This window comes from Glycine max, chromosome 16 (genome assembly GCF_000004515.6).
Source record: "Glycine max cultivar Williams 82 chromosome 16, Glycine_max_v4.0, whole genome shotgun sequence".
NCBI lineage: Eukaryota > Viridiplantae > Streptophyta > Magnoliopsida > Fabales > Fabaceae > Glycine > Glycine max.
Window position 1 is genome coordinate 25347888 of NC_038252.2, and position 14641 is coordinate 25362528.

General features: G+C 36.1%; 1 protein-coding gene across 1 annotated transcript; it reads right to left on the bottom strand.

Annotated features, from left to right (window-relative positions):
• Positions 1-3835: 3835 nt before the first annotated feature.
• On the bottom strand, positions 3836-4226 carry LOC100796463 (probable calcium-binding protein CML31). Its single transcript, XM_026125995.2, has one exon. The coding sequence runs from the start codon at positions 4224-4226 to the stop codon at positions 3903-3905; it is 324 nt and encodes a 107-aa protein (XP_025981780.1). The 3' UTR covers positions 3836-3902.
• Between the last annotated feature and the right edge of the window lie 10415 nt (positions 4227-14641).

Here is a 14641-nt window from a genome sequence, read left to right on the forward strand (position 1 = left end):
TTATCATCACTTTGCACTCATCCATGGACTTAGATTACGTGACTAGGTTTCTGAATTGCCAAAATGTTTTGTTTTTATTTTTTTGGGATAATAGTAGATATTAATTGAATACAAATAGATGATGTACAGTTTTGTCTAAAATGAAAGTAACTAGGAGCAGATTTTAAAAATATATCACAATTATGCTTAACAACCTCATTGTCTTCTGCCTGTATGCATAACAGCCTCACTTATTACCTATGTTAATTGATTATAAGGCCTACTCATTTAATTTTCAGATTCCACTAGGAGTAATTTTAGCCATTGTTGATCTTGCACTCATTGTTGTTTCCAAAAGTGCTCCTGCGCTCATTGCTGGAAAGTCAATTATGCTGAAGCCTCTAACTCAGGTATTTATTTATATCTTTGATTCGAAAAATACTTTGAAATTGTTTTTGTAAGCATTACTTGTATAGTTGTAGAAGTCTTTGATTTATACCAGCAGGCTAATAGAGAGCACATCAAAAGCTAAAGCCTGCTTTTAATAATAACTACTTATAACCTGCTTCAAATCTTGAATCCTGCAGAGAAAAAGATAATAGACACTAGTTTGTCCAAACAAAATACAACTTATAGAACAAGAAATATTACTCTCATAATTTAAAATATGAAGCAGCAGTAGTAACAGCAGCTTCAAAACAATTACCTTCTATGTACACGATATTACCAATTGCCTTCTTCAACTATTTTCCCTGCCCAAAACAATCAAAACTAAAATACATTAAAATTTCTGAATGAAAAGAGCAGTAACAATTTTATCTACATCAGCCTCTTGGGAAATGTTGATAAAAAAATTCCTTTTATGAATCTGCTGTTGTCGTGAAGGCCTTATGGGATGAATCTGTTGTTTGTGCATAGGGATTGTAAGGCCTCATTTTATCTGGTATAGAGGTTTGCGATAGTGGAATATACCCTCCACACACACAAAGACACGCACACACACACACACACACAGTTTGCAAACTTAAGTTTAATCCAAACATGCACTAAGTTTGCAAACTTAACAATTGTAGAAGGGTTTTCTCCCTTGGCAGAGCAAAATAATAGATTTTTTTCTCTGATTTTCTTCTCTCTCATCAATTTATCTTCTCTTAATACATTATGTTGATCTTTAAGGACCTTCCAAATTACCTGTACGATCAATCCAGCATCCAATTTCAATCACAACTCCATTAACACCTCATGGATTTTTTGAAAAGTAAATCTGAAACATCCCCAACAACCCATGCTTCAACACTGGCCAAATCATGACCCTTGTCCATAATTCTAACCACTGGAACCAATTCAATGCCCTTTCCTTCCAAATCATATAAGCTATCTTTTCGAGATGCTGTGAGTTTCTTGCAAGTTGATGCTAATAGGGTGTCATTTTTCTGTAAACCATATTAATTTAGAGATTGTAGCGACTGTTTCTCTCTCTGGGAATCTCTCTATGCCAGCAATATAGGAGTGCATGGTGTGGCTGATGATGTTTAGAATATGATGATCTTTTGCTACCCTTGAATGACCCCGTATGCACGCACACACACACACACACCTTCGTCAGAAACACACATACACACACCCTCATGACACACACACACACACACACCCTCATCACACACACACACAAAGCCTAATCACAAACACACACACACACACCCTCATGACAAATACACACACACACACACACACACACACACACACACACACACACACACACACACTTAGTCAACCTCACACACACATACTTAGTCAACCTCACTTCCGACCTAGTCAACCTCACTTTGTCCCATATTAAACCAACACCCCTTAGCTTTCTCTCATTCATTTTCTCTCCTCCATATGCTTTGCTTGCTATTAGTGAGAGAGTGATCAATCCCTAATCACACACCTTCACACACACACACACACACACACACTTAGTTTGTAATCGAAACTGAATGCAATGATCCTTGCGGACAGTTTGCATTAGTCATTGTATTTAGTCTTGAATTGTTCGTTTGGACAGTTTGGGGAGATTGGTATTTTTATGTTAGATTCATTCGTTAAGGTTATTATTATTTTGATTAATTTGATGAAATTTCGGTACAATGCATTTCAAGTTGTTCTCTGAGTGCATACTTGATTATTGGGAAATTAATTTCACCGATGTCATGTTGTGTACTTGGAGACCAATGCGAAATCCTGCCGAAATTTAGTCAAAATTTTCAAAATAATGCTAACCGTGACGTTTGAAGCTAACATAAAAGACAGTCTTCCTAAATGGGATAGGGCCACACCTATAAATAAAAAAGTGAGATTTTCATGCATCAAATTGCTTAGATGGATCGATGTTGGATGAATCAAAGTCGCTTGAGCCCAGAATATGAGGATGGCGTTGAGCAGTTCTTGCAATTTGCTTCAGAAAGAGATCGACCGAATGAAGAAGGAAAATATTATTGTCCTTGCATCAACTGTTTGAACGGAAGACGACAACTACTGGACGACTTATGGGAGAATCTATTGTGTGATGGGATTAAGAAGAATTACACGATGTGGATATGGCATGGTGAAGTGATAGACATACAGAATGGGTCCCAAGCTGAATCGTTTGATGTAGAAATGGGAGATCGCTTGGAGGACATGATTCATGACCTTGAACAAGAGTCTTTTCAGCAAGCACACACCCCTGTGTATGAAGGATTGCAGAGTGATTCAAAGAAGCCTTTGTATAGGGGTGCAAGAATTCCTTAACCCTGTTGTCTGCGGTGTTAAGTCTGGTTAATGTGAAAGCCAAGTATGGGTGGAGTGACAAAAGTTTTACCTCACTGCTTGAGGTAGTGCATAATTTGCTTCCTTGAACAACAATAATGAAGTTTTGCCATACATACTTAAGCATGAAGCTTTAGTCAAACAGAATAATCCAAAAATGTCAAAGAATTGGGTGTTGAAAAAGCATAACAAGACTTTCTGTGATTGGTTTAAAGATACAATCTTTGCAGATGAAAATGCTTCAGAAACTTTAAGAAAGCTAGCAAATGGGCCTCAAAGAAATGTTATAACTTGGCAAGGATATGACATAAACAAGTATTCATTTTACACAAAAGCACAAGACGACAAAAGTACAATGCAAAACAGCAAGGTCACCCTAAGGGCTGAATCTCAACACTTCGCAAGTGTGCATGACGCTAATCCTTGTGTAGCTTCCATCCCTTACTTTGGGTTCATTGATGAAATTTGGGAGCTTAACTATGTGAAATTTACTGTTTCTGTTTTCAAATGTAAATGGGTTGACAGCAACACCGGTGTGCATACCGATGATATAGGATTTATGTTGGTAGACCTAAAGAAACTTGGTTACCACAATGACCTTTTCATCATGGCAGAACAAGCTAGACAAGTATTTTATGTGCAAGACCCTTGTGATGAAAGGTGGTGCGTGGTTCTATAGGCAAAACAATTGGTGTTAATATAGAAGATGATGATTCATACATGGACACCTATGTTAGTCCTTTGTCCACACAAATCACTCCTAACATTGTCGGAGAAGAAGAAGCTGATGATGTTCATGCTAATCGTAATGATCATGATGAAGGAGAATTAATTAACATCGTCTAATGTAATTTTCTATTTATATATTTGATTTTGATAGATTCATTTACATAAGTCATACAATTGTTTTTTGTAATGTTTATTAATCTGTGTTGTTTCTTGTAGGAAGTAGTTGCAGAGGTGGTTCAAAAGTTGCAACCACGTGAAGCATCAACTTTGTTTATTGAGGTGAAATCTGAAGACCAATGTATTTATCCCATTTTATAGTGTTATACATAGGATATGCAAACAAATTAATCAAATTTCAAATACACACTATACAAAATCAACATTTATATATACATGCCTCACTACATCATAATTCTGAGTTCTTCAAAGCTTAGGACACCATCCCCATTCAAATCAAACTGTTTGATCATAGATTTGCACTCATCAATGGATTTGGACCCACCCATCTTCTTAAGCATCCTTTTCAAGCTCTTAGGGGTTATAAACCCACAGCTTTCAGTGTCATACATGTCAAAAGCTACCTTCAAGTCATTCAACTTCTGCTCCTCTCCCCTAGCTTCCATGAGAGCAATGAAATCCTCCAAACTTAGCAACCCATCTCCATCAGAATCCAATGCCGCAATTGCCATCTTGGCTTCCTTCATTGGAAGCTCACCACCCATCATTCCTACATAAAATGATTCCAAATAAGAAAACATCTTGAACTACATAGAACAATAACTTAATTAGAGTACAAGGATATATAGATAGCTATTATATCTGCAGAAAATAAAAAAAGTACACAAAAAATAACTCATAATAGGAAATAACAATGCATAGAGTAAAAATGACATGAACAGGAACGATGCATAATCACTTCTCCCTAAAATTTTAGGGAGGATGGGAATTAAGTCAAGAGATTAATCAAACATCAGGATTAGGTGATGGTGGGTTAGGGACTTCAACCAAACCGTCCATCATTTGTTTGACCTTCCCCATAGTTGGCCTCATTTCAAGATGCTCTTGAATGCACCAAATTGCTATCTTTATCCTCTTTTCTAACCTGCCAATGTCAGACAAGGCTTCCTTATCGTTCTCCACCAAATCATGGAACTTCCCTTCCACACAACAATCATAAGCTCAATCTATCAATATTGCCTTCTCTTCTTCCCCTGCTTCCATGGTCATCACACTTATTCAGCAGCAAATCATTTCTAGCAACAACAACTTGGCCAACCCTTAAATCAAAGTAGAATCTATCAGTCACTAAGGAAATAGGTTCTTTGTGCAATGCTTACAGCTCCTCTTTCACACATATTAAATCTGAAACAGTTGTTGTATATCTTAATCATGAATAAAAACAAGAATTAATTATCTTATGAGATTAAAAAATCTAACTCAGTTTTAAAAAATTGAACTGCTCCAAAACCAAACTGCATGAACCAAACTGACTTGTATCTTATGAGATTAAAAATTCTAAAAAAAAATCCTTCAAAATAAGATGTTTATTGAAAATAATTCAAACAATTTGGAGTACTTTGGTAGCATTTCTATCACATTTTCTATTGTACAAAAAGAAATGTTTACTGCTATTTGTTTGCTTGGTAACAAACTAAATTCTGGAATAATTAATGCTCTAGTACTATAACATCCAACCTAATTGATTAATTTATTTTTATAACAAGAGTGAATTCATTAAAAATGATAGGACCCTGGATTTTAGCATGAGAAAGGCAAAAGATCAGACTTGAAAGTCTGATACACATGTCCTCAAAACCAATTAATGAGAAAAACTAATAAGGCCGCCTAAAGCAAAATGAAATGTTTATATATACATAGAAACAGATAAACAAAAACCTCAATTGCTAACAAAGATTATCCAAGACATGTGTGGCTCTTGACATCATCTCCAAACACCAATATTGAGCCATTTTGAGGTTCCACTGATTCTTATGGAACCACAATTTAAAAGCACCTCACTCTTATCCTCAAAAGAGGATATGCAATTCACTTGAATTCCAAGTTGGAGGCAGGCAATATTGAATTATTTAGGCCATCCATGTTCCAAAATGTTCAATATGACCATTCCTCAAGGAGTGTCCTTGATTTCAAATTTTGAGTCGCAATTTTTTTATTTGTTTCTCTAATTTAGAAAAAATAAGAAGCAACAATAGATAAACAATAAGAATTAGTAAGGATGCTTGGATCATGAGTAAAAATGCCTAAATAGCAGGCATCAATAATATATTTTTAGGAGTAAAATGCCCTTCTTTTTGAAACTTCTAAACATATTACAACTATATACACACAAGGCATTCATCCAGCTCCTGTGTTAACCCACCCTCACACAAACCTAAAATACATAAAATCTTAGTAGAAAAATCATTGGTTACCCTTTTAACTTCAACATGGCAATACAATTCTGAAGAACAGTTCACGGAAGTGTATGAATGAGAGATGAGCAGGAAGCTAAGTTAGCTAAATTGTAATAAACTAACAATCAGTTCAAGTACAATTTGAAAACTAGCTAAATTGTAAATTTGTCAATAAAAAAATATATTTATATGTTGATATTATCGCTTTGACCAAAGCACCATTATATGATATATTATCTATGCAATGTGGTGAATCTAGGGTTCCTACTTCTAAATAGGTTAACTATTAATAGATGCTTTTCTACAGTGGGACATTATATAAATTTAACCAATGGGAAAATAATAACACTGCGTGTGAAAGCGACTCAAATGTGAAAAGATTCAGCTTCATAAAGTGCATAGCTAGGAGTGGAAAAAAAAACTACAGAAGAAAGGATAAGTAACCATGAGAAAGGAAAATATAAGAGCAGCCAATAAATGATATTAGAGCTTAAACAAAAAGAAAAATCAGCACATGTTGTTAGTTACAACAAAATTGAAATCCTTTTCTGCAAGTAGAGATTCAGCACAAGAGCACTATTTGAAGTCTGAATAAAAGTCTTCACTATATTTGCCTGTTCAGTGATATTACTATCCACACTATACCCTTTATCATCCAGCTTTATCTGATAAATTTTATACGTCTGAAGTTTGTATGCTCTTTTTTAAGTCACCATCTTCAACATCTTTGTTCTTGACATTATTCTTTGAACCACCCTTGGTTTTCATTTTTGAATTCTTTTGTTCTTTGTCCTTATCTTCAAATTTACTAACTTCATTATAGTTGCTTTTGATGCTATTCTCTGCACTACCCTCATTTGTGGAACTAACTTCTTCATTTGATATTTTTTCCTTGTGTGTTTCAGTGCTCTCTTCGTTGCCCTTATCGTGGCACTACTTCATTTGATAATTTTTCCTTCTGTGTTTGAGTGCTCTCTTTGTTGCCCTTGATTTATAATTCACTAGCTACATCATCTTTGATCTCATCATTTGGTAGGCCAACTTCAATTTTATGTTTCTAAATTTGCCATATTTGAAGTTTGTGCAATCTCTTCATAACTTTTATTTTCAACAGGAACAGATTCCCTATCAGATAAAGGATCATGGCTTCTCCACCAGCCTCGCCTCCTCCTCCTCCTTCTCCTCCTCTTTCCGACGCATTAACTTCGCCGTCTGCCGTGAAGCAGACACGCAAAGCCTCATGTTTATGATCCTTGTCTACTAGACCACCTGGTGCTGAGAGACCAGTGGTCCATGTTGATCCTACTACCGGCAAGGCCGACGGTCCCCACAGGAAGAAATTAAGAACATATTTGGGGATTGTGGCGCGTGATAAGGTGGACGTCACGTACGAGAACTGGAAGGAGGTCCCTATTTCTCAGAAGGACTTGATTTGGGACGATATTCAGGTATTTTTCTTTTCTTATTTGATGTCCTTTAATTAATAGCCAAAAAATACATTATTATAACAAATAAACCTTATTTGTTATTGTCAGGCGGAATTTGAAATCCCAGAGGCTTCTAACAATAGGACGAAAAAGAAGTTACTTCAGACTGTTAGTGAGAGATGAAGGCAGTTTAAATCAGACCTCGCGAGGAAATGGGCCCTTGCAACGGATCAGGACGGTGTGGACGACACTGTCTGTGAGAAATACGACATAAGCAAGGAAAAATGGACCCATTTTTGCAAGACTCGTAGAGACCCTTCTTGGGAGGTATGTACCTTGCAATTTAAGTTGTTTTTCAAAAAACATTAACTTGTTATAATTCATTCTAGCAATTTGAAAGATTATTGTTTTATTTTTGCAGGATGTGCAGAAAAAGGCACAGGCCATCCAGAAACAGAACACTGTCCCCCACGTTTTGTCTCGTGGGGGTTATGAATATTTGGAGCAGAAGCTCCTGGCTAACAAGACCAAGAAAAAGCTGGAGGAAGTTGAACAGTCAGGAAACATTGATCCCGTCATCGACCCTCCATCCCCCATCAGACGCCATGTGAAGTGGAAGATGACCCGCACCAAGAAAACAGGGGAGATGATGACTGAGGCCACAAAGGAAATCACTGAGAAGATCGTAAGTCATTTTCAACTAACCATTAGAATTATGTTTTAATATTTTTTGAATTCCATGTACAACTATGTGTTTTCTATGCAGGATTCCTTTGAGGAGCAGACGACACAGGGATCCTTCGTCCCCCATGGATGTTAGGATGTTCTCACTGTTGTTATTGGATGTCCAGAGCACTATGGACGTGTCCATGCTGCTGGAGTCGGTGTCACCATCAAGCAATACTTCGGATCGGCTCCACGGACGTCCCACAGCTCTTCCTTGCTACCTCCTGAAGAATTGCAGCAGCTGACCCAGCAAATCAGGGACCAGCTAGAGGAGTCGATCACAAAAAAAGTGACTCGGCAGCTCTTGGCATCGTTCAGCCAAATGCAATCTCAGTTTCAGTCCTAGATGTAATCTCAGGACTTGCACTGCCTCCGGAGCATCTGGTTGGTCCCTCAGGTCCTCGAGTAAGCACAAAGGAGAGTTGTGTTGATCCCTTAGGAAATGATCCTGAGACGGGTGACTCAGATAGGTGCAACTTGTACATTGAAGCAAATCCTGCCCGCCCGGTTGCCTTGGGGAGAGTTTATGAGGGATTAACTGTTGTTCATAACACTCTTTTGTTGCCAGGCCATGTAAAGGTGGGTGTGGAGGAGGTTAAAGATCCAGATGCTCCAGTTCCTATACCCAGTGAGGAGGTTTCCTTAGTGGGGCAGGCAATTCACACCTTCCTTGGTTGGCCGACACATCTGGTCAAGTTTTTATCATAGCAAGTACTTTACTCTTACTATGTGTTTCTTCTTTTTGAATTAATTCATTCAGTGTGCCTCAAATTAGGCCATTTAACTTTGTTTCATGAACAACTAGTTGTGTCTCCAGCAAAACCACCTCAAAAGCCGGATTCGGAGGTCGATGATCCGCTTTATCTAATGACATTGACCATCCCATAGTTTTTCTTGAGGCCTTACTAGGTTACATGGGATGCCACCATGTTCGGGGTCTTTAATCTAGACTTCCTGCTCTACATAAAGCACGAAGACCTCTCCAAAATCGCACACGGTGGTCAATGTCTTAGCATATCAATGTTACAGTTGTGGATTCTGTAAGTCATTTGAGATTACTTTTAATTACCTAAGTTATTGCTTTCAATTCATAAATATTTAACTTTGACTTAACGTAAACAGACATCTGACTGAAACAAGTATGTGAGCGGGAAATTCTGATATCTATGGATTCCTCAAGCCACAGTCCATTCAGAGGTCTAGGCAATCGCAGTTTGAGACTGAAAGTTACATAAAGAGTTGGATGCAGAGTTCAAAACGCGATGTCTACCTTCGAGCCTACCTGAGTGGGTAAGTCACACAAAATAACTTAATTTAATTAATGTTTACTAATATACTAACCCATATTCATCCCCACTACAGTGGACACTGGCAGATGGTGGTCATCGTGCCCAAGGAACACCTAGTTGTGTGGTTTTGTTTATTGCATAACAGGCCAGACAACTACCTTAAGGGGATAATTATCAGGTCAGTGTTCTTTTCAATGCATTTGCATTCAAATACCTCAACAACACCACTTTTTAATTGTTACTCGTCTAGAACAGTGCTTTAAAAGGTCTTGATGATGCTCCACAACCTAAATCAAAGGCTCCGGCTAGGTGGATTGTCGCCAAGGTACATCATTTACATAAAGCTTCCACTTATATATACTTCTTATGTATTTGTGCATTAATTGTTTAATTAATATCCAAATTTCATTATGTATTTAGTGTAATAGACAAAAAGGAAGTACTGAGTGCGGCTATTATATCATGCACTGGATGTCCACCATCATTTTAGGAAGTTTCAGGAATAACTGGGAAGCGGTATGTTTATTTCAAACAAATTCGATTTTTTTTATAATTTGTATTACATTATTAACTTATTATCATTTATTTCATGATTCAGTATTTTAACGATCCTAGACCATTGGAGCCAGAGAGATTAAAGGCGCTGCGGATCCAGTGGGCACATTATTATCTCCGAGTTAGAGCTCAGAGCTAGGATTTAGGGACATTAAGTTTAGCTTAGTTTACTTTGGTTTAACATTTTTGCCATTTCCAATGTAATTTGAACATTGAATTCATTTGTTGATAGTTGTTAATAATAAATCAATTATTCAATGTTTATTGTGATTAAAACTGCCTGAAAGCAGAATAAAATGTTTATTTGTTGTAAATTGGGTCTAAAATTGCATTTTACAGATACAATTTTGGGTTTATTGTAAAAACAAAAAGTTTATATAAAAAAATTTGAAAACAACATCAATTATTAATAAAAACTGATGTTAATATAGTAAACAACATCGGTTATTTAGAAAAACTGATGTCAACATGCACCTTAACATCGGTTTTTCAAAAAACCGATGTTGGTTATTTCTAATAACATCGATTATTTATACATAACCGATGTTAACATACAAACGTTAACATCGGTTATTTATAAATAACCGATGTTATATATAACTAACTACAGCAAAATAAGTGTATAGATCATGGACGTTGACATCGGTTTTCTAGAAAAACCGATGTTCAATTTTTCTAGAAAACCGATGTTAACAAGTATATTAATATTAGTTTTTCTAGAAAACTGATGTCAACGTCCATCATCTATACACTTATTTTGCTGTAGTTAGTGATATATAACATTGGTTATTTATAAATAACCGATGTTAACATTTTTATATTAACATCGGTTTTTCAAAATCGATGTTAACAATAATACATTCAACATCAGTTTTAAAACCGATGTAGAATGGCAGAAATAACCGATGTTGAAAGTGTATTTTCTAATAGTGCTAGTTGCTCATAGACTTACAAGGTGTCTTCGTTACATGTTGATTTTTAGATTTCTTTGCGGTTACCGAATTGTATCTTGGAAAAAGTTTTGAATGAAATAAAATGAGCTGGTATTATTAAAAAAACTCATCTTTAAAAATAAGAATGATTGAATATTTCTAATCACCTTAATTACTTTTTTTTAATAATAGGGTCAATTAGCCCCTAGAAATTAGATTAAAAACCATAAGAGTGTGTTTGGATGGAGAAATTTAATATGGTAATTCAATTTTTTAAAGGATTTTAATTACTTTTCAATTAAATAAGATGTTTGGATAAAAATTTGAAAAGAAATTAAAATTTGAGTATTTAGATAAGGGATTTTAGTTAACTTAAATATTAGCATTTCAAATTCTTTCATTTTATGAAAGAATTTCAAATTCTTTTCTGCTCTGTAGGATACACAGCTTCTCCCAAAAACCTCCTTCATTCTCTCACTATTCTCTCTCTTGCAATAGCTTCTCCCGAAAACCTCCGCACTTGTTCAGCTGCCGGCGGTGGTTTCCGGTGACTGCATCGGAAAATTTGTGCTGGTCACAAGCAAGGTCAGTTCTCGCCTCTTCTCTCGCTCTTGACTGCATCGTAAACCTCCTTCATTCTTGATTGCAACGGAAAGTTTGACTGCATCGGAAACCTCCTTCATTCTTGTAAAGTTTCTCACTCTTCTCTCTCTCTCTTGCAACAGTTTCTCCCTTTGCATTATTCTGAAAAAAGTGCCGGTCACAAGCAAGGTCAGTTCTCGCCTCCACCAATGCACTTTTCAAATAGATGGTTCATTTTTCATTATTCCTACGATTATTATTTCTATCTCTATCTTTATTGTTCAATCTAAGCGTAATAAGGCGTAGATCTAGAAATCACGGTGTTCATTTATTTCTTGTCTATTTTCATATGCTATGTAGTTTGTGTTGGAATTTCTAATTCTTATTGTGCCTTGTTCATGCGCAGATTCTGTATTCCGTATGAATGATCTGTCTAAATGTTATTTACTAATTGTTTATGTTAATATTCGGTTTGATTCTGCCAATTGCCTTCGTGACATAATTTGGTTTAAGTGTGGATTAGTTGCCTGAAGCCGTGCAAAAGCAATCCGCGCTTGAAACTTGAGTGCTCGTTGGTAATTCCATTGGGTCATCAATTAAGATTGAGTGAGTGCTTGTGGATTTAAGGATTTAGTGGATTTGGATGGACTGCATCTATAACACCCACTTGTTAATGTAGAAATCTGAGGGAGATACCTATGTCTAAAACTTAGTAATTGAATTGAAGCTGAATCTTCCTGTTGTTTTTGTCTTGTTCTTCTTTAGAGTGAGAAAATCTTATCAATTTAAGAATTTAGTTGCTGTTAAAACATGACATTGAGACATTTAAGATTTAACTTTTTTATGTTATTATATGTTCTCTTTGTTTCCTTCTCTTATTTGCAGATCCCATTGATAATTAATACCTATCACAATGTCTTTCTCATATCTCTTTCTAAACATTGTTGTCGACTGCCTCATCAACCTGTCTTAGCTTTCTTCTATCATATTTATTTATTTTCATGTATGCTCAAGCTTCTTCCCCTTTTCTTTTTGTAAAATGAGTTCCTCTCTATTCATATGAGAAAGTTTATTCTTTTCTCACTTCCTAAATTTTGAATTTCGGTGTTGTAAAAAAAAATCATTGATTTGCTTAGCTCGGTGTAGAAAAGGGAGGGACATAGAAGAAAGTAAGAAACTATTGATGCTGGAATCACTTGCTGCAATCTTTTCATAAGAATTTATACAACAACCAATTTGCATTTGTAGATCCCTTTTATCCCAATAAGCAGGCACTTTCCTTCCGGTTTCTAGGATTCTTGGATCCTTTGATTTCTAGAAGGTTAAAGGTTGATGGTGCGTGGCATAGTTATGTTTGTAGTTATGACGCGTGTCCTTAATAAATTGTGTGGTTGTTAATTGTAAGTTTTGTTGGTGGCTGGTTCCAGGCCTTGAGATTCAGTGGAAGTGATCGAGTCTCGACAATTTAGTTATAAAGAAAGCTAGTGAAATTAGTAGGTTTATGATAGGGAAGTTAGTTTTTTTAGTTTTTTTTATGGTATAAAGATGAGATTCAAGAATGTGTTTGGGTAGTTTAGGGGCAATAAATCATCTGGTTTTTTGAGAGAGATGCAACTTATGGGATCTGTTAGTTGAAGAAATAGTGAAAGATAGTAAGCAGTTTAGGGGAATTTTTTATTTATTTAAATCTATGATTAAGAATATATTTATTATTTGTAATAAGTGGTGTTCGTTTTATTCCATGTTAATGTTAAATTAATGTTGATGGAAGAAGGGTAAAGGGCTTATTGTGTAGGAAGAGAGGGTTCAAAGTCTAGTTGGGAAAAAGTGTTAGAAGATTGCCCATACTCTTTGTAAAAGCTCTTGCTGGTAATAGAATAGTATTTAATAAGTTATACAATATATGCAATAAAGGCAAGTTGCGTCTTATGTAATTTCTCAAAATCCTCTATGTCTCTATCCTCTTACTATTGAAGGGTTGCATTTTAAGCTTTAGTTGGTATTCTTGTGGAATTTGTTCTGCATAAGTACTTGGAACTTTGCTTTTAGAAATGGCCAATTGACTTGGAACTTTGTTTTGTTTGATCAAAATTCAATATTTTTTTTAAATTCTTTAACCAATATCTTAAAAATACTTGTCAACTTTTGCAGTGGATGTTGAGAAAATAAGCTAGTCCATAGCGGTAATAAAAAAAATGGACAAAACTATAGGATAGGCCACTAATTCAAGTGTAGTAAGATTGTAAGGAAGTAATTACATTTTAGAAACTGACCAGAATGTCTAAACCACCATAATTTTCTTTCAACCAGTCAGCAAATTGGTTGATGGATGAAGGATCCAATATGTCAAGTTGATGACAAGCCACCTCCGTGAGGCCACCTTCTTGCAAAACCTTAGCTGATTCAACACCAACACTTTCATCTCTTGAAGTCAGTACAACAGTCACTCCATGACTAGCAAGTTGCCTACATATCTCAAACCCAATTCCTCTATTTCCACCTTGTCATACCCTAATTTCGTCTGGGGACCATTGTTTGATGGCATGCAACCTTTGCTTGACTGCTTCGAGGAACTTGACACCCATCGTTAAGCAATCCGTGAAGTTTTGTGACATGTCGGGAGTCGAAAGGAAATATTATTGCGCAATCCGTAAAGTTCTGTAACATTCCAGAAGCCGAAGAAGGGATGGTTGCGTAATCTGTAAAGTTTCGTGACATTATGGAAAGAAAATAAGTATCGTTACGTAATTCGTGAGGTTTCGTAACGCTACGGAAAAAGAATTAGCAAAAAAGGGGGCAAAGGGAGGTGTGTTTAGTAAAATGGGGGGTGCAAATAGTAATTTTCAAATCTGGGTGGGCAATTTCTTGCTTAAGGTGGAAGCAACCTAGCTCACCTGGGCGAGCTAGGTGGCAACCACCTCCCCCGTTTTGTTAAAAAATGGGCTTCTGGGACACCCGTAATACTTCCGTAAAATTCCCATAATCTTAAATAAGCATATTTCACTTCATATGGGTGAGAAGGAAGAGAAAAAAGAAGAAAATCTAGTCCTATAGGCTTCCGTAACTTTTCCATAAATTACGAAAGAAGGGGATGAACTTATCAAAATGGGGGGGGTGCAAATAGCAATTTTGAATTTTTGATTTGGGCCTTCCAGTCTGTTTTTCAAAGTTGGATTTTTCTGGAGGAAGCAACCCAGCTCGCCTGGGCGAGTTGG

Bases quoted from the DNA above. Each gene is read 5' to 3' on its own strand.
- LOC100796463 (XM_026125995.2), bottom strand. From the start codon at position 4,226: ATGATGGGTGGTGAGCTTCCAATGAAGGAAGCCAAGATGGCAATTGCG.